At 39.2% G+C, this 20,637-nt stretch overlaps 1 protein-coding gene across 4 annotated transcripts in view; it reads right to left on the minus strand.

The window, feature by feature from the left end:
* The window catches only part of XPO4 (exportin 4), a 113,857-nt gene that overhangs the window by 77,046 nt on the left and 16,174 nt on the right, over positions 1 to 20,637 (minus strand). For 2 of the 4 annotated variants that reach the window (XM_030307578.1, XM_030307554.1), the window contains 2 exons: positions 6,434 to 6,539; positions 945 to 1,086 (listed from right to left, as the gene is read on the minus strand). In XM_030307578.1, coding sequence (XP_030163438.1) covers positions 945 to 1,086; positions 6,434 to 6,527 — 236 coding nt within the window. In that variant the 5' untranslated portion in view covers positions 6,528 to 6,539. Of the gene's footprint in view, positions 1 to 944; positions 1,087 to 1,196; positions 1,368 to 6,433; positions 6,540 to 20,637 lie in introns of those variants that run through there. The other 2 variants (XM_032591784.1, XM_030307570.1) reach the window with 2 other exon arrangements.

Consider the following 20,637-nt stretch of genomic DNA (forward strand, 5'->3'; position numbering starts at 1 on the left):
TTAATTGACATGCCTAGTTACCAGGAGTTCCAATTAGAGAGCATTTCTTCACTGAATTTGAAAGTGTACGTGTATGGAAAAAGGATTCAATTGTTCAACTGCACAAATAGCAAACGTGCGGTGTGCAGGGCCTCTTCCTAAAAGACGACTTGGTATTTGAGGGATTTACCAAAAAAAAAAAATCACACAAGCAATGAATGTACAAATCTTGTAAAATGTTCAAACAATACAACATACATAACACAAAAAGAAAACTCACTTTTACCCTATTTCTTAAAACTGATCCATTTTCCAAAAGAAAGTATTGAACAAATTTGGTGCTTTCTCTTCTACAACCTTCCTAACGTGCATTTCCGTGCACATGTATGTGTAACACTTGGTGTTTTAATGGCACCTGACCACCCTTTGCACCCGTGTCCTGGAATACTCACCTATGTCTTATGATGCTACCAAACACCGAAAGAACGACTATGTACAAAGGATCTTCCATGGAGTCCAAGATCAACTTTTATTCATAAGCAAAATCTTTGGAACTAAACGTCCACGAAAAACCCTTAATATCCAGCAACATCTTTTCCAAGAAACAAAACCCTGTATCATAAGCTTAAATATAAAGTCGTATTTCATTAAGCAGTATAACAACCCACAACCACGTGTGTGTGTGAGTTTTTAAAATATGAGCCCAAGCAGAGCTTAACCATAAACATCTATCATTAAAAACATAAAGGAAAAAAGGGAAAGAAAGAACGAAAGAACGAAAGAAAGAAAGAAAGAGAAAGGAAAAGAGAAAAGAAAAGAAAAGAGAAGAAAAGAAAAGAGAAGAAAAGAAAAGAAAAGAAAAGAAAAGAAAAGAAAAGAGAAAAGAAAAGAAAGAAAAAAGAAAAAAGACAAGACAAGACAAGGGCAGCGCAGGTATTGGAGCAGCGCCTCCGCCGTGTACTTACTTAGGCCTTTGTAAGACATAGGTTAAAAGGAATGTTCGCAGTGACTCGATGCTACCTTTTTCCAAGAGAATCCACTCTCGGACAACTGCTTCCATGATGGCTGTGGCAGCTTGAAAGAGGACATAGTCCACTTTACTTGTTTCTGAGGAGAAAATGGGAAACTTTCTTTAAGCAGCAATTCCTCCTTCTTTGAACAGTTTGCATTTATTAATTTAAAAACGGAACTTTTCAGACAAGGAATAAGATGGTTACCTGTTCTTTTTTTAATCCAGTGACCTTGCTCTAGCACCACAAAGAGGTTAGTTCCTCTCAGAAGACACCCCAGGCAGGTGGCAGCTAATCACCGATCACAATTTTCACAAACTTTCCTCACCTCTCTTCAACTGTTACTTCCAAAGCATGAAGAACTAAAAAATAACACAGCTTTAAAAAAAATAAAAATAAAAATATAAAGCAATCAGAAAATTTCCTAAGAGATTCTCACCCTGTGCAAAATAGAGCTTTGCATTTGCAAAATATCTTAATAAACTCGTCTTTGAACATTACTATTTGTGGTGAGCCATGCTGTTAAAATATTTGTTAAGAAATTAAGCTTTCGGCAGGATGGCCCATCCCCAATAGCAAGTTCAGAAATAAATAGAATCACATTCAGGTTATTTTTCTCAAAATGTTTAAAAAAAAAAAAAATGGGAGTCACATTTACCCAAGGTGAGAAGTTCTTGTGAATTTTCTGATTGCAATACTGATCAAACTGAGTAAAATTCCAAAGCTACACTTAGAAAACCCCAGCCTTAACTAGCAAGTTATAGTATCTGAACTAAAAACTGAATCAGGAGGGAAAGAAAAAACAGAAAATTAACATACCTAAGAAATATTTTAATTTTCTATTTTTTCTTTTATTCACCAATACCACTACAATCAGTTTCCAAACAGCATTATCAAAAGGGAGAAACAGTCAAAATGAAGTCAAGAAAAAGTAGAAATTTTCTGAAGTTCTGAAAAATAACCATCATGTGAAATCCATGAAAGTTTATGATTAGACTGCAGGTTATTTGCCAAGATCACTAGACATGAGTATCCGAGAGCCCTGAGAAATTAACTCTAGGCATAGAATGGCACCTTCAAGAATTTATCAGAAGAGCATGAAGACATAGGGAGGCACATCATTTTCTCTCCTACTCAAGCTCAGGTCATTTAAAAATCTTGAGTGATCTTGACACAATACGCTATAAAAATGGGTGAAAAAAAGGTACACCCTACATAAATTCCATCAATTTAGACTACCAAATAGGAGTTTTGAACATAACAAAACCAAAAAGAGGACCCAATTTGGACCTTTTTAAAACAGTTTGATTATTCCTTGCTTTCTTAACATGAATTCTAAGTGAGATGATCATCAGAACTCACAAAAATTTAGAAACCTTAAAATATTATCAGTAAAGAAAGCAATAGCTTCCAAAAACGTAAACCTATCATAAAAAGATGTGTTTAAAGTTCCAGGAGGAAAAAAAAAAAGTAAGTGTAAGAGGAACTGAAACAGAAACTAGCTATATCTATTTAGATCACATAAGGAGAAATACGGTACTGCTTCATAAAGGTGATTCAAGTAATCTCTTATTATAAACCTCTTCTATAAAGTAAACGATGGTTGATTGCCTAACTTCACTTTCTAGTGCCATAGTAAAAATCTTAAGGACAAGAAACCCCAGATACTTAGTTATGGATTTTAACAAAGAAGCAAAATCTTAGGGACTCACAGAATTTTGGACATAGAACTCCAAAGGTCACCTAATTCAATTCCTGCCTTTTAAGGCTGAAGAAAGTGTTGACGCACCAGGGGACTAAGAGAAAAGAATTCAGGATCACGTGGCCGGTGAATGTTCCTGGAGCGACACTAAGCCACCCCTAAACGCACGTGCCAAGGAAGAGAAGACCTAACGAGCTCCTTCCTGTTTCCATGCTTATTTCTAACTACCTGTGCTTACAGCCAAGCTGTTTTTCCTGCCTCCCCCTCCTTTTTGCAAGGGACGAGGGAGGGAGTTAACTGCAGAAGGTGAATGACAGACATTCAACAGTTTCCGAGGTGACTCTTTCTTAGATGCCTCTGTTTGGGCATCTCTACATTCCTACTCCCGTAAGAAGCTTCTCTAAGAATGGAGGAACCTGAAAAAAAGAAAGCCAAATTCCAAATTTCAAGGAAGGAATTCTCCTAACCTAATGGATCGCACTACACCTTCTCACGAAACTGTCACTAGCCTTCATAAACCGCACTTCAACACGATATAAATGTGCAAAAGGTGCTCTATGGAACTCTCGAAGCTACCAGCAGAAGATTGGGCCTTCACGTGGATAGATGAGCCTTATCCTTGCTCTCTGCTCCAAAGATGCTTGAAATGGCAAGGTCTTCACGAGGAACTCCCAAGTCATCTAGAATTTCTGATACTTTTCAGTTGTTCTCCACTGACCAGGGCATTGTCTAGAGAATAAATTATTTTAGGCCACTTCGGCAGCAAGTTGCCCCTTTTTACCACTGTAACTTTCTTTAATAATTATGTAAACAAAATTCATTTCTATCACGTCAGCCATCTGAAACCACACAGAGCCATGAAGACAAAAATTGAAGTGAAGGAAACAATGAGAGGCAGAGCACCACATTCTGGTCAAAAAATATTTTTAAAAGAAAACTAAAACCACAGTAGTCAAGGCCCAGATGTTCAGCTACCACGACCACCTCTCTGGCATGAAAGACTTCTGTCCAAAGCACAGGCTCCAGAGCACGTGGATACACACGTGTACACAGGCACCCCAACTGGTAAGAAGTCTCAGTTTCGCTTTGTTTTGCTCCAACCACTTCTGAGACAAGAAAATGAAGAAACCCGTTTCTCCCTGGGAGAAGGACAGAAGAATGCTACAAAGTTAGTTTCGGAAGCGCTGGTCGGGGTGTATCTTTAACAAGAACAGAACTCACAGGATTTGTGAACGCACATTTGACCAAACCAAAGTAACACCTTCCTGAATGCCAAAGACTTCTGTCTGAGGTGCAGAAATGCAAAAGTACCCTTCTGACAAAACGCGCCGGGGCGTGCAACATGCACACGCAAATGCACGCGCGCACACACACAGAGTGGAAAAAGCACACCCAGAATGACAACAAAAGGATAAGAAGAGAAGGAAATGAGGAAAACTAGAAACGTAATAAAAACTTAGGTCAGAAGTGGGAAGGAAGAATTTTAAGAGGCTAGAACAGGGAAGCATCAAAGAGAAAGTCTCCCCTTTGTTAGAATATATCACCCAGACACTCTATAAAAATGACATTATCCCTAGCTAAGAATGTGAAAATTCTGAATTGCGATTGACTGCCACTTGTATGAGAAGTCTTCTTAGAGGAATTAACCCTTCTGTGCTGGTGGCAACTGAGTAAGGAGTTGAAAGATTTTCTGTGAAGTTTAGATGTAAACATTAATGTAACACAGGGCTTTGCAGTACATTAATGATTAGATTACAATACATGCACTCAACCTTTTAAATAGTTAATATCTCAAAACCCAAACTGGTTTTAAAAGCACAGCCAGAACTAGCAATACTATTCTTTAGACATTTTTATCAGGAAAACAAACGTATTCCAGACAAGCTCAAATCGTAACAAAGCAACAGTACTTCATAAAATATACATACTCTAAAAAGGAAAGAGTCGTATAAACAAATACACTCTAATAACATACTTACAACTTAGATCAACTATTTCCCAACGAGTACTGAATGACAACTGCATTACAATAGAAAGTCCGATGAAACTGATGGAACCCTAATTAACGTACTTAAGGCGTATGCCGTAAAAACCACACTCGAATTATGTTAGGCGACTAGTTTAACACAATGGTTTCCTAAACTACTAACGCTGAACAATTTCAAGGCAGTGAAGACGAAAGCTCCCTTGAATTCTTAACGCTGCTGTTTAGCTTTACTTCTTGTGATTTAACTCTGAATTAAATATTCTCCACAGGCATGATAGCAAGTTTTCTTAGTGCCAGAAACAAGTTCACCCAAGTATGACACCTGACCACTAAAAAAATAAAATAAATAAAAACTGCCTCATGTAGAATTTAAAAGGTGGTTATTAAAACTGACTGCTCCTCTAGTGAAAAATCTGACTCCTGAATGAGACAGGGCCACCTTCAACCACCTCTGCGAGCTCCTTGCAAACAGAACAGAGCACTTTGTGAAGGTTATCTTATTTTTAAAACGCCATCTGAAATCAGGTAACGGGGCTCCTCGCATTACCGTTCACAGAGTGGTTTTATATGTGGCTACATCTGTGCCTCACGACAACTTAAGGCAACGAAGCCCATTAAGGAAAATGGTACCACTGTTCCCATTTCATAGATGAAAACAGGCTCCGAGAGGCTAAGTGACTTCCTCAAGTTGATACCATGGAGAATAGACCTCACAGGTCCTACAGCAGTGCTCTCTCTATTCCAACCTAACAACGCACTCATAAGCCCTTATACGGGAAGCATTTTTAACATTTAAATTTAATTGCAGGCTATTTCAATCTGGAAACCAGAGAGTGCTGGTGGCTAACAGATAAGTCTTACTAAAAGCATAAGAATAAAAGGTCAGATATTTTAGTTCCTAATATGCAACTAACCAATTTTATGGTCAAGAATAACTCAAATAGCCTTTCAGAGGCTCAAGTGTGGGTTACAAAAAATGGCTCCAATTAAGAGTTAATAAACAATTAAGCTTTAAAATAACAATAACCAATGAAATCTCTCTTACTATCACTGAAAAATATGTAAGAGACAGAAGACTGTGTGTCTGTGTCTGTGTCTGTGTGGACTTAGAGAATGCCATCTCTGGACAAGAGTTATAACTTTGGTGATTACTTTTAAAGGAAAGAGATTGTTTCTGTACGCATGTCAGATAAAAGGTACTTGTAAAATATTTTTACAAGAGTAAAAATTAATGTTTCATTTTACAATACACAGCGATCATCTACATAGAACTAATATTTGCTAAGCAAGCTGAATACAAACTAAATGGTTAAAAAAATTTTTTGCACGAAAGAAAAACTGTTGAAACCTCCAAAAACAATCATAATTTCAAAACACTAGAGTAAGATATATTATAGTGCATTTCCTATAACAAGTGATAGCACTCTTGAGAACTGAAAAAATATTGGATTTTCCCCCCACCATTAACAGACTTCATGTTTTGGTCAGTAATAAAACAAATTATATATATTTACTATATTTAGTAACTTACTGTATTTATAAATTACCATAGTTGGGGGAAAAAACGTCAAAGTAGAAACAGTCTTCTATCTGGCTTTATGGACTATCTTTAAAGCCACTTCCACAGAATGACTATTAATGGAAAATTGTAATTACACACACCTGCTTGTTTTAAAAGGCATTTAAAATATCTAACATCCAGGATAGAAAGACTATATTTGATTCTGCAAAAATATTTTAAAAGTGAATACTTACCCAAAATATGCTTGCAAACTGCAAATGGTGACTTTGATTTCCTAAACGATAAGAATATGTGCTCTGCATGCTGGCGTTGTTCGTTATTAACCATGGAAGGTGGCGCCTTGAGGGTTAAAACGAGGAGCAAAACAAAACAAAAAACAGAGTACACCTGTTTAATAAGACAGCTTGAACAACAGCAAACCTTCTACCCGCAATAAGAGAAAACACTTCCACTTTCGGGGGGCGGGGGCACTGGGACGTCAAATTCCTGCTGGTTATTTTATAGAAACTGAAGTATAAAACTTCGTAATAAATATTTAAAATACGGTTTCAGGAAAAAGGAAGAAATTCCTGGCAAGGTTTCAAAGTTGCCTACATTTTAGAAGACAGGTGCTTATATAACATTTTCTGTATCTTTTAAACACAGCTAACTTACTGCGTTTTATTCCAAAATATACCACTTCATCTAACTTGACTAAGTGAAAATTATCTCTAAATTTTTCAGCACTGGTGCAACCAAATCCAAAGTCACTAAAAATTGATTTCTCACAGCAATGCTTTACGATAAAAATATTATCAGATAATTAATTCTACTTCAAGTTTCCTAAAATCACCATTAAACCAGAAAAAGTACGGAACAGTGGAGTTGGAAGTTACAAAACTCCTATCTGAATAAATGAATCCGTAGAAAAGTCAGACTTCTGGCTTAACAAAAACAACTTCTAAAGTCTGCCAGGTTTTTAAATTCCATTTTGTTCTAACAATCTTTCCTCTAAAGATACTATTCTTCTGAACCTAAAATACAGCCACCTAAAATACATAGTCTCATTGCATGGCTTCGTTATCTTTGACTCACTGAGACCCATCTGAAGAGAAGAGATTGCTTATGCAGCCTACCAATTAAATAGCAGAATTCTCAATTTGGGAGAGGAGAGGTAGGAAAATAAACCTTCGCTACTGTGACCAATATGAAATGGGGAAATCAAAATTTCAACTATATTTAAACAATCTGAAAGATAAAAAACATTTTGCAACAAAGTACATTATAAACTATATTACTGAAACCAAGTACATTATAAACCATATATTAATATAAACTATAGGGGCGCCTGGGTGGCGCAGTCGGTTAAGCGTCCGACTTCAGCCAGGTCACGATCTCGCGGTCCGTGAGTTCGAGCCCCGCGTCGGGCTCTGGGCTGATGGCTCAGAGCCTGGAGCCTGTTTCCGATTCTGTGTCTCCCTCTCTCTCTGCCCCTCCCCTGTTGATGCTCTGTCTCTCTCTGTCCCAAAAATAAATAAACGTTGAAAAAAAAAAAAAAAAACTATAAACTGTATCAATTATGTATCATCATTTTAAGCTGTATCAATTATGCAACATTAGTCACTATAATTTTAGTTAAAATAAAATAATAATAAAACCAAATTTGATAGCCTGGCCTAAAGGTATTCTTATAATTAGCCAAAACCAGTTCAGACTACTATTCCTAATGATACAGCACCCTCTACAGCTCTCTAGATAAAAACGAAAATATTTTCATTATAAAGAACTGTGTTAAATTCTTTTTATTTTTAATGTTTATTTATTTTTGAGAGACTGACAGAGCATGAGCAAGGGAGGGGCAGAGAGAGAGGGAGACACAGAATCCGAAGCAGGCTCCAGGCTCTGAGCTGTCAGCACAGAGCCTGATGCGGGGCTCGAACTCACGAACCATGAGATCAAGACCTGAGCCAAAGTCGGACGCTTGACCAACTGAGCCACCCAGGTGCCCCAAACTGTGTTAAGTTCTTTAACACATTTTTTGAAAAAGTGTTACTATTGGGGCGCCTGGGTGGCGCAGTCGGTTAAGCGTCCGACTTCAGCCAGGTCGTGATCTCACGGTCCGTGAGTTCGAGCCCCGCGTCAGGCTCTGGGCTGATGGCTCAGAGCCTGGAGCCTCTTTCCAATTCTGTGTCTCCCTCTCTCTCTGCCCTTCCCCCGTTCATGCTCTGTCTCTCTCTGTCCCAAAAATAAATAAACGTTTAAAAAAAAAATTAAAAAAAAAAAAAAGAAAAAGTGTTACTATGCTAAATATAAATATTTTTGTCCTTCCATTTGCAAATTCTTCATTCTCACCATTTTCCTTAACTCAACAAGTTTGTGTTTTTACAAGATATTTCATCATTAATATCTGACTATATACCCCCAAAACCAGCATATCAGTAAACACTATTACAACATGTTATACTGCTACGAATATAAGGCAACAAGTATGGATGACCCAGGTGATTCTGATTTATATATTCTTTCTTCTCATCACCCTTGAAAGGCAGTACACATACATAATTTTGCAAGTCATTAATTATGCCAGTTATTCTGCAAACAAAAATAGTTCTTAAAGCTAATGATCTTTGGACATCCTCATATTCACATAGTTCATAAAATACAGGTCTCAAGATAACTTTAATATAACAGAATATTTCATTTATAAAATATCAGATTTCATAAGTAATGAGGTATAATGTAAAAGTTGGTTTATATTAACCACCTGGTTGAACATGATCATACAAACAATAAAATCATCCACTGATTCATTAGATGGCAACACGGTATTCACTTGAGTTTCCCAAAACCAAAACTTTCAATTCTTTTTGAAAATGAATGACTTGGCAATGGTTTGCAAATAGTAAATTATGTGCATCAGTGAGTTCTGAGAAGATTTTTTGTTTAAAAAGAAAAAGAAAAGATTCCCAGCCCCCAAAGATTTAGCAGGCTCAGCTTCTAAGTCAAAAACACGCATCTTTCCCACAAAATTCCCTGCTTAGTACTGACTTATACACCCATACCTCTACCTGTGGAACTCCTTCCTGCTCAGAAATCAGAACTCATCCTTCAAACTGCTTCAGCTCCTCCTTCGTCAGCCTTTCCTGACCTTCTCCCCGTCGGCCTGAACACAAGCATCTCCACCTCACCTCGGGCAATGCACTAGACACGTATCTCTACCAACCCAACTTACCATAAGGTACTGTACGTATTTGCTTGCCCCTTTTTCTTTTTCGCTATGATTTTTCTGATACCAGAAACCTTACTTTACTCATCTCTAAATTCCTAGAGCCTTGCACATACCAAAAGAGAGGCAGCACCACCATAACTAACATTCACTGAGTACTTAGTGTTGCGAGGCACTGTTTTCAACAGACGGATGGGCACACAGATATATAACCTCATTAATCCTAATAACCTTATGAGGTAGAAACTATCATTATTCCCATTTTACAGATGAGGAATGGCGTGATCAATCTGCTAAAGGTCAGGGAGGAAGCAGAGGTGGAAACTGACCTCAGGGCCCTAACTCTTCAACAGAAACTACACTTAGGGGATTCAGGATCCTGTAAGACTCATTATGCTTAAAGCAAGGGGATAGAAAGGAAGAAAATCCCTCGTAAAAGTCCTCCTCTAAGACCCGATACAGACATTAGTGTTTTACGTAGCTTGAGAAGTTTCAGTAAAGATACAACGATAGCAAAAAAGCCTTTTTGTGTTGCCTGTTTCTGTCCTTTCGTTGTCCCTAATAGCAAAAGACTGAAAAGAGCTCACACTTCAAAGGTACAGTCAAATGAATCAGAAGAGCTGGAATCAGGCGGAACAGAGGGCCTGATGGAAGACAGGAAACAACAGAGGAGCAATTCCAGGTGTCTTCAGGAAGAGAAAGGCAGTAACAGGAAGAAACTGAAAGGTGTTTTTTATTTTTAAGTTTATTTATGGGGGGGGTGCAGCAGACAGAAAGGGAGAGAGAAACTCAAGCAGGCTCCATGCTGTCAGTGCAGAGCCCGATGCAGGGCTCCATCTCAAGAACCGTGAGGCGAGGTCAAGAGTAGGATGCCCAACCCACTGAGCCACCCAGGCGCCCCGAGAAGTGTTTCTAAGGAGTCGCACCAGCAGGAGATCTGAAGCTCACAAAGCCCTAGCCCAACATGCTGGTGTTTCTGGCACAGCCTGTGCTGTTCCACCAGCCTGGCCGGACCCCCTTCAATTTACAAAAAATCCTCAAGAAACACCATTGGTGGTGCACAGCTAGGGGCATCTGAAGCTGGAGCTCAAGATTCACCGAAAAATAGATTAAATGACATATTTAATATGAGGGGTTTTTTTTCGGGGGGGGGCATCAGGAGAACCAGAAGTACCAAATAATTTCTGTTTACTGAGGGCTGACTATATCTAAGCATCATGCAGAAGCTAAGGATATGAAAGTAGAGAGAACCATCTCCGCCCTTATGGAATTCTGAGTCTTGCAAAAGACATACATTAATCAAATCACACAAATAATTATGAGTCTATCATTTTTGCCTCCCCTAACTGCATTCTAGCTTCTCCCATCATGCAAACCCGTCCTCAAAAAGTCAGAAATTCCACGTGTCAAATCCTGTGAGACCTTTAGACTCTTTCTTTCTCTGGAGAGCTACGAGAACTTTTATTAAGACGAACAACAACAGCACCACTTCGTCTTCATGCAGAGTGCTAAATTACATACGCTGTCTCATTTAATCACCGCAACATCCCTGGACGAATTATTGCCTCTCCTTTACATATGGAGAAACTCAGATTCACAGACTGTCACATACCCAAGATCACAGTATCAAAGGCAGAATTTGGTCTTAAGTCTGTGTAACACCAAAGCCCCTGATCTGACTCTCTTAAGTATTACTAACGAGGAGACATGGTTGAGCAGGCTAATTTCTGTCGGATAACTCGCAAAGAAATTCAAACAATATTCTAGGCTTACTATAAATATCATCGTTTACAGGACCATGAAAAAAGGATATGAAAGTCAGACTGAAAAATCAGGCACGACTTGTACATAGGAAACAACTACAAAAGTAGAAAACAAACTTGGAAGTCATGCCACACAACTCATAATAAAATTTTCTTCGCTCTAATCGCTCGCCCATCTTTCCTTTTTGTGTGCGTGTGTACACATTTAGTATTGTAACAAAGCCACTTGTACACTTTCGACGTTTAAAACTGAGCATCTTTCCTTTCCGGTGAAACAAAAAGCAAACGGAAAAACAAACAGGAACACAATTACAACAGAATGTCAATTCCAAATAAGAGCCTACAGGTTCTGCTGATTCTCCCTGCGAGTGGCAGGGCTTAAGTCATCATTAGGAGAGAATTTTTATTTTAAAAGTGTCATCTTCAACTGCAAGGATGTCCATTAAACATCACAATTAAACATGCCGAAGGAGAAGCCACGTTGTCAAAATGCCCACTGAACCCACCCAAACGTCTCAAACTTTGCTGACCTCCTATAACCCCATTTTTTAAAGATTTTTTTTTTTTTAAACAAGAGAAAGTAGACAGATACATGTTGGTAAATGCTAACTGTCCATATTCACATAGAGACACAGTGAAATCTCTGAGCCCAATATACAGAGAAAGGAGGAAGAAAAACTGGAATTCCATGCACTACCCAGGGACCCAGCACCCTCCGGCTTCCAGCAGGCTCCCTCATCTTTTAGAGAGAGAGCATGGTTTAATGTTCAAATTAGAAAATCACAGATGTACTACCCAAAAACATGTTTGCCAGTAGTTTTTGACTCATTCACGGAAAATTTTAAGTTAAGAATTGTTCAATTTTGGGGCGCCTGGATGGCTCAGTCGGTTGAGCGTCCGACTTCGGCTCAGGTCATGATCTCACGGTTCATGAGTTTGAGCCCCGCATCGGGCTCTGTGCCGACAGCTCAGGGTCTGGAAACTGCTTTGATTCTGTGTCCCCCTCTCTCTCTGCCCCACCCCTGCTTGTGCTCTGTCTCTCTCTGTCTTTCAAAAATGAATAAACATGAAAAAAAAATACGAATTGTTCAATTTTTAGTTTCCTCTCTATAACCTTTCCTTTTAAACCTTTGGAACTTAACACTGCTCCTACCTAAATTTAAATCCGTAACACAAAATAATATATTTTATTACTTTAAATGTTTCATACCAGGGGCACCTGGGGGGCTCAGTCAGTCAAGCGTCCAACTTCAGCTCAGGTCGTGATCCCACAGTTAATGAGTTTGATCACACAGTTCTTGAGTTTGAGCCCCACATCAGGCTCTGTGCTGACAGTTCAGAGCCTGGAGCCTGCTTCAGATTCTGTGTCTTCCCCTCTCTCTCTGTTCTGCCCCTGCTTATGTTCTGCTCCCCTCTCTCTCAATAATAAAGATTTAAAAAAAAAATTTTTTTAATGTATCATAGCAGTATTTCATAGTATTCCACAAAGAGTAAGTTCCAGTTACTGGACCTTTTCAGCTAAACAAATTTGAAAGATGTGCCCTAATTAATTAATCTCTTGCAATTTCACAGCATATCCCCAAAAGCTGTCTTTTCAAATCTATTTTCCTCTCAAACCTCTCATCTCATGACACCCATTACTCCAGTCTCTCACAAAATGACCTTATTTTTACTTTCCCAAAGTGAAAGCCTTCTTGCATGATTAGCTCCTTTAAGTGACTTCCTCTTCAAAAGGAAGGTTCCCCTATCACCTTCTCCAATTTCTTAACAAAATACTCCCTTCCCCTCAACCTTCTCTGAACTCGAAATCCTCCTCCCATCCCTGCCCTCCTGGCTCCCCCTCACATACAACCCCATTTCTTCCCTCATCTCTTCTCACTCTCTTTCTTTTTTTAAGTTTATTTACTTTTGAGAGAGAGCATGAGGGGAAGGGCAGAGAGCGAGAGAGGGAGAAAGGGGAGAGAGAATCCCAAGCAGACTCCACGCTGTCAGTGCGGGCGGGGCCTGACACGGGGCTCAAACCCATGAAGAACAAGTCCTTGACCTAAGATGAAATCAAGAGTCACTCCATCCAGGCGCCCCCTCACTCTCTTTAGCTTCTCTTAAAGTTATACTTAGTAATGGCACCCTGCTTTCTGCTTACAAACAGGTTTACCCTACCTTAAAAATCCCTCCAAACAATCTTACAGTCCCCTTTAATTAAAAGAACAAGATACCGAAATCAAAACGACCTGGTTTCTAATCCCATCTCTGCAGCACACAATAGTTAGGAAATTTCCAGGCAAAGACACCTCCAGGCAAGTCAGGGTCCCTAGCAGCTGATGATGCTAATGAATGCATCTCATAATGGTGTGAGAACTGCAGTTAAAAATACACATATGGGTCTCCCCAAATTAACCTACAATAATTGATACAATTCCACTTTAAATCCCAATAAGGTTCATTTCAGAAGGTGACAAGGTGGTCCTAAGACATGTAAGAAAAAGGTCAAAAAGAGTTAAATTAAGTAAGAAAAAAGGATGTTGAGAGCATTATACTAAGTGAAATAAGTGAAACAGAGAAAGATACTCACTTATAAAGATCTCACTTCCATGTGGAATCTAACAAAAACAAAAAAAAACATGACCCACCCCAAGCTCCTCCTAGATACAGAGAACAGACTGGGGGTTCTAAGGAAGAGGGGGATGACAGAGTGAAGAGGGTCAAAAGGTACAAACTTCCACGTATAAAATAAATAAGTCAAGAGGATGTTATGTATAGCATGGTAACTACAATTCATAATAACATACCGTGTATTTGAAAGTTACAAAGACAGTAGACCTTAATAGTTGTCATCATAAGAAACAGATTCAGTAGCTACGTACGGTAACAGGCATTAATTGTGATCATTTCACAATATATACAAATACTGAGTCACTATATTGTACATCTGAAACTACTAAAATATTATAGGTCATAAATGAATAAAATGAGTAATTTTAGGTTCGAAAAAAACTATTAAAAACCTGAGGAAAGAATAAGAGAGGAGGGTGGAGGGACGGGTTAAATAGGTGATGGAAATTAAGGAGCACCCTTGTAACGAATACTTGTGATAAGGAAGTGCTGAATCACTGACTGTACACCTGAACTTAATATTCCACTGTATGTTAACTGACTGGAATTTAAACAAAAACTTTAAAAAAAGAAAGAATACGAGTCTTACAGAGCCAGATATAAACACTTACAAAGGCACAGTAATAATTTTTTTAAAAGTAGTATTAGAACAGGAGAAACAAACAAGGGAGCAGAGAGACTTCCCAGAAACAGACCCAGGACATACGACAAAATAGTGAGGAAACGTTAGACTGTACAACAAACGGCACCAGAAAGTTGGCTATTTATAAGCAAAAACAAAAGGTCAGATATTTAATTCATATCATACATATAATAAATTCTAGGGGAATGGAAGAGTGAAAGATGAAAAGCAAAAATTTTTTAAAGTTTTTAACAGAATATTAAGAAGAAAACATAGGAGAGTATGTCAGAGGACGGAAGAACTTTTTAAACAATAAAAGGCACAAATCCTTTTTATTTGACTATATTAAAAGTATAACCTTCTCAACATTAACTGGAAGTGGAAAGACTAGACACAGATTGGGAGGCAGTAATAACTGCACTGAATATAATTAACAAAAGACTAATACTCAGAACATAAAAACTCCCACAAAAGACAACTTACAGCAGAAACTGACAGCTCCCCCTCTTCTTCCTCAGTCAAGAACTTGAGTATGAGGCACCGCGCCTCGCTGAATAACACTTCTTAGTGCCCTGCGGGACTAGGGACTAAGTTCTGGCCAATAAGACATCAACAAAGCTTGGGGCAGGACTTCCTAAAGGCAGCTGATTCAGCTGAAACACATTTTTCTCTTGCCCATGGATCTTCTTTCCTGCCCCCTGGAAATGGATATGGTGGCGCCCCAAAATAATCCTTTTCAAAAAGACAATGTTACTGGACTTTGGGGTTACATGCTGCTTAATCCAATCCAACCAATTACACAATGTAATAGAAAAATAGCCAATGAACTACAGGCTAGACAAGTCACAGAGAAGAAAGTAAAAATGGCTAATAAGCCTAAGAACATACTCAACCTCACTAGAAACCACTGAAATGCAATTAAAACAGTAAGCTACTGTTTCTGAGGGGGAAAGAAAAATGATGCAGATTAAAAAAAAATTAGTACAAAAACAAGAGTTTAAGAAGTTTGGGAGTACTGTAGATAGCTGTAAGCCTGCATTTTTCCAATGTAAAAATGGAACATTAATTTGGAATTTTGGAATTACCTAGAAAAAGTTGATGGCCCTGAACAGCAAGGTACGCACAAGTCCTCTTCTAGGCATTTATTCTCTAGAGAACCTCCCCCCCACACAAAGAAAGCTCACATAAAGACGTTCCTCAGCACTGCCATAACAGACAAATAAAAAAGAGTAGCAATTTGAATTCCATCAATAGGGAATATATCGTAGTACAGTCATACAGTTAAAGACCAAACTACAGCGACATTTACCAAAGTGGCTAAACTGAAAATTATTCTGAGTGAAGCAAATGACTGAACCTATACAACATATCATCTAGGTAAAACTTCAAAAACTCAAAAGTATGGTACTTTTATTTTCCTTTGTGGACAAAGTGTAAACACATGGAAGGTGAGGAAAAACAATTTTACTTTACTGGTTTTTTTTATTATTTTTTAAAATGCTTATTTATTTTTGAGAGAGAGAGAGGGAAGAAGGGAGGGTACACGAGCACACAAGCAGGGGAGGGGCAGAGAGAGAGGGAGACACAGAATCCGAAGCAGGCTCCAGGCTCCAAGCTGTCAACACACAGCCCGACACGGGGCTCGAATTCACGAACTGTGAGATCATGATCTGAGCCGAAGTCAGATGCTTAGCCGACTGAGGCATTCAGGTGCCCCTTTGAAAAAATGTCTTAAAGATTTATTTTTTAGCAGTCTCTACAACCAAAGTGGGGCTCGAACTCACAACCCTGAGATCAAGAGTTGAGTGCGCCACCAACTGAGCCAGCTGGGCGCCCCAAGGATCAACCATTTTAAAAGCATGCTTCTCTTTAGAGATGAAGGAGCAGAGTCTGGAGAATGGTACCTAAAAGGGATCCAGGGCATCTGAGTGGTTCAGTTAAGTGTCTGACTTTGGCTCAGGTCCTGATCTCACGGTTCGTGAGTCTGAGCCTCGCGTGGCGCTCGCTCTCTGCCGTCAGCACAGAGCCCGCCTGAGATCTTCCTCGGTCTCTACCCCTCCCCAGGTCTTTCTCTCAAAAATAAATATTAAAAAAAAATCTTATAAAAGGGACCCAAAGGCAGCTTCAATAGATTATTTTTAAGTTTGTACGCAAAATGGTTACATTCACATTTGCTAGCCCAGGAGATGAGATCATGGTTATGACCCGTACTGTTCTCATACTTGTGCATTTTTTAAAATGAGCCATTCCTCACAGCTCTCCTGACTGGATACCCAGAACAACTCTTCTGCTAAAATCAAATCAAATAATGTGGATAAAATACTTCTACATTTTTAAATGTATTGCTGAGCTTACAAGAAATTAAGGAATCCTCAGAAGCTAAAGAAACAAAAAACAAAAACAAAGAAAAACCAAAGCAGGAATCCAAAGATAAAAAATGGCACTCATGCATTTACCCTAGAGACATTTGTCAACTTCAGGTGGCCTTGAGTTTCCATTCTGATGGCTACCCAAGCAGTACAGAAGACATAAGATATATGGTCAGGGCTCTCCTAAGGTGGGGATCTAATAGGACACCCCTCCACATAAAGCTGGGGTCCTCAGTGTAAGCATAAAGCATTAAAAAACAAAAACAGGGAGAAAGGGAGGAAGAGAGGGAGAGAGCAACTTGCTAGTTTGGATCTTAGTGACAGATGAGAAGGAACATTACTTCAGACAACTGATAACCAAGAACAGGCCTTCAGATAGGTTTCCTGCCTCATCTCAACAGGACCCATGTGGTCCCAAAACTTCAAGCCAATAAACTTAAAGTAGTCCTATGTTGGTCATGCACCTAAGGCACCTGGAGTAATGCACCATAATCCAGGCTTCAGACTTTTCCAGAAACACTTCCAAGAGCTAATATTCAAAAATGTTTAAACAGGGGCGCCTGGGTGGCTCAGTCGGTTAGGCGGCCGACTTCGTCTCAGGTCATGATCTCGCGGTCCGTGAGTTCGAGCCCCGCGTCGGGCTCTGTGCTGACAGCTCAGAGCCTGGAGCCTGTTTCGGATTCTGTGTCTCCCTCTCTCTGACCCTCCCCCGTCATGCTCTGTCTCTCTCTGTCTCAAAAATGAATACAAACATTAAAAATTAAAAAAAAAAAAAAAAATGTTTAAACACATGAAGAAACAAGCTACCATGGGTCTGCAGAACCACACATTAAAGAATCAAATCAACAAAACTCACAAATATTCAGAAACATGATACAAAATGTTTAAAAAACCTAAATATGCATGAAGCAGACTTAATCAAATAAAATCTTTTACATATCAAATGATACTATCAGCAGAATAAAAAGTCAATTCACAGAGGGGTGACTGGGTGGCTCAGTTGGTTGGGCGACTGACTTCAGCTCAGGTCATGATCTCACAGTTCGTGGGTTCGAGCCCCATATCGGGCTCTGTGCCGACAGCTCAAAGCCTGGAGCCTGCTTCGGATTCTGTGTCTCCCTCTCTCTCTGTTCCTCCCCTGCTCGTTCTCTATCTCTCTCTGTCTCTCAAAAATAAATAAATGTTAAAAAAAACAATTTTTTTTAAAAGTCAATTCACAGATTGGGAAAAATTTTTTACCAATCATGTATCTGATAAGAGATTAATAGCCAGAATCTATAAAGATTCCTAAAACTCAGCAGAAAAACAAAAAACCCAATTTAAAAAGGGCAAGGACTTGAATATACATTCCTTCAAAGAAGACATACAAATGGTCAGTAAGCAAATATAAAGATTCCTTCCCAGCATCACACTAATCATGAGGGAAATGAAAATCAAAACTAGTGACATTCTACTTTACATCTACTAGGAGAATGACTAACATAGAAAAGAAAGGAAAAAAAAAAAGAAAGAAAAGGAAATAACAATTGTTAGCAAAGATGTGGAGAAATTGGAACCCTTGTCCATTATTAGTGGTAATGTAAAACATGCAGATTTTTTTTTTAATGCAGCCACTATGAGAGATAGTATGACAGTTCCTCACAAAATTAAACACAGAATTATCACACAAGACAGCCCTCCACATCTAGGAAGATACTCAAAAGAACTGAAAACAGGGCTCAAAGAGACCACACACCAATATCCATAGCAGTATTATTGCCAATAGCCAAAAAGATGGAACAACCCCACCCACTGATGAATGAACAAAAGGTAATAAATATACACAAACAATGGCATATATCCAGCCTTAAGAAAGAATGAATTTTTGATACATGCTACAACAGGTATGAATCTTGGCCACATTTTGTAAGGCAAATAAGCCAGACATAAGATAAATGCCACAGGATTCCACTTGTATGAGGTACCTAAAATAAACTAGAAAAAGAATGTAAAAAGCGGTTACCTAGGGTGGGGTGGGGCAGAAATAAGGAGTTATTATTTAACGAGTTATACGGTTTTAGTATGGAATAATGGGAAAATTTTGGAGACAGCAGTGATGGTTGTACAACAATGTGAAAGTACAGTAAAACCTTGGATTGTGAGTAACTTGCTCTCTGAGTGTTCCCCAAAGTGAGCAAACATCTCTAAAAAACCTTAACTTGATAAACAAGTGATGTCTTGCAGTGCCAATAGTATGTGATGCCGAATGTCACGTATCAATACTGAGTCAATGGTTCTTCTCTCTGTCTGTCTGTCTGTCTCTCTCACTGTGGGATTGTGGGTGATCATCGCCCACGCTCAGATGCTTGCTCTCAGGTGTCGGTGTTTGGCAGAAATCAGTGATTTTTCAGAACGCTTGGAAGGCGCCCACAACTGGCACTAGTCTATTTTTTGTCACTTCAAAGCACCTATAAACAGTCCTTTGCTTTTCCAGACAAGAGAAAGCTTAGGTATGCTTTGCTTCATTCTAGGTCAAGCGCCTGCAGATATAGACCCTTTCCTCTGCTGCCTTATTGCCAGTTACGTTAAATACAGTACATGGCAAGAGTGCATTAGTACTGTGCTGTAGTCAACATCCATGCGAGTGTATACAATGGCCCCGTGCAGAAAAAGATTCCACTGAGCCAACAGATAGCAGTGATTCTGGTAGTGATAGTCAAAGTCGTCCTACACAATAACCCTCCTCCCTTGTCTCCCTCACACCAGCCACGAAGGTTTTCAAAGGTAAGTGCGGGCTAATTTGTTTTTCTTTATATTTTGTACTTTCTTTTTAATGTTTTTTAATGTTCATTTATTTTTGACAGAGAGAGACAGAGACAGAGACAGAGACAGAGACAGAGAATGAGTGGGGGAGGAGCAGAGAGAGAGGGAGACCCAGAATTCAAAGCCGGCTCCAGGCTCCGAGCTGTCAGCACAGAGCCTGACGCGGGGCCTGAATTCATGGACTGTGAGATCACGACCTGAGCCAAAGTCGGACGCTCAATTGACTGAGCCACTCAGGCGCCCCTATATTTTGTACTGTCTTTATTATTTTGTATTATATTATAGTATTGCAATCACTTTTATATGAATATTTTGGGGTTGTGGAACGAATCATCTGAGTTTCCATTATTTCTTATGGGGAAATTTGCTTTGATACAAAAGTGCTCTGGATTACAAGCATGTTTCCAGAATGAATTATGCTCACCAACCAAGGTTTTACAATACTTAAAAATAGTAAAAGCAGCAAGATAACACAACATCTCTTAGGATCAACATAACAAAAGAAACTTAAGTATTTACAGACATAAATCTTCTTTAGAGGGTAGTTACAGGGATATACATACAACTGTCCAAACTTGTCAAACTGGACACCCAAGATCTGTGAATGTTATTGTACATTAATATGCCCCCCAAAATGGCAAAACCTCCATGGAGAGATTAAAAGGCAGATTAAACACACTGAGGAGAAAACTGAAAAGACAAAAAATTACGAAGAATGCAGAAAGGCACAAATACTAAGAGTCTCGGACAACAAAGTGAAGGTGAAAGCCCCAGGAAGCTAACCTATAGAAACTGTGTCCTCCAGGCTTCCTTGCCCCAGCCCCAGCTGCTCCTTTTCTCCACCAAAAGCCTGTCAGGATGCTGTCTCCTACAGCTATAGCTCTCTCACATTCTCCACGCTCCCTCCCTGCCCATTCAGGCCCCCACAATGACTTCTCCATCCTCTGTGGTTCCCTTACACCGTATCCTCCCCAACCTTTGTCAACAGTCCCTTCACTAACTCTCCTCAATTATCCCTTTGAGTGTTCCTCTGCCAAGATCTTGACTGATACAGCATCCGGCA

Source organism: Lynx canadensis, chromosome A1, assembly GCF_007474595.2.
Source record: "Lynx canadensis isolate LIC74 chromosome A1, mLynCan4.pri.v2, whole genome shotgun sequence".
NCBI classification, from domain to species: Eukaryota; Metazoa; Chordata; class Mammalia; order Carnivora; family Felidae; genus Lynx; species Lynx canadensis.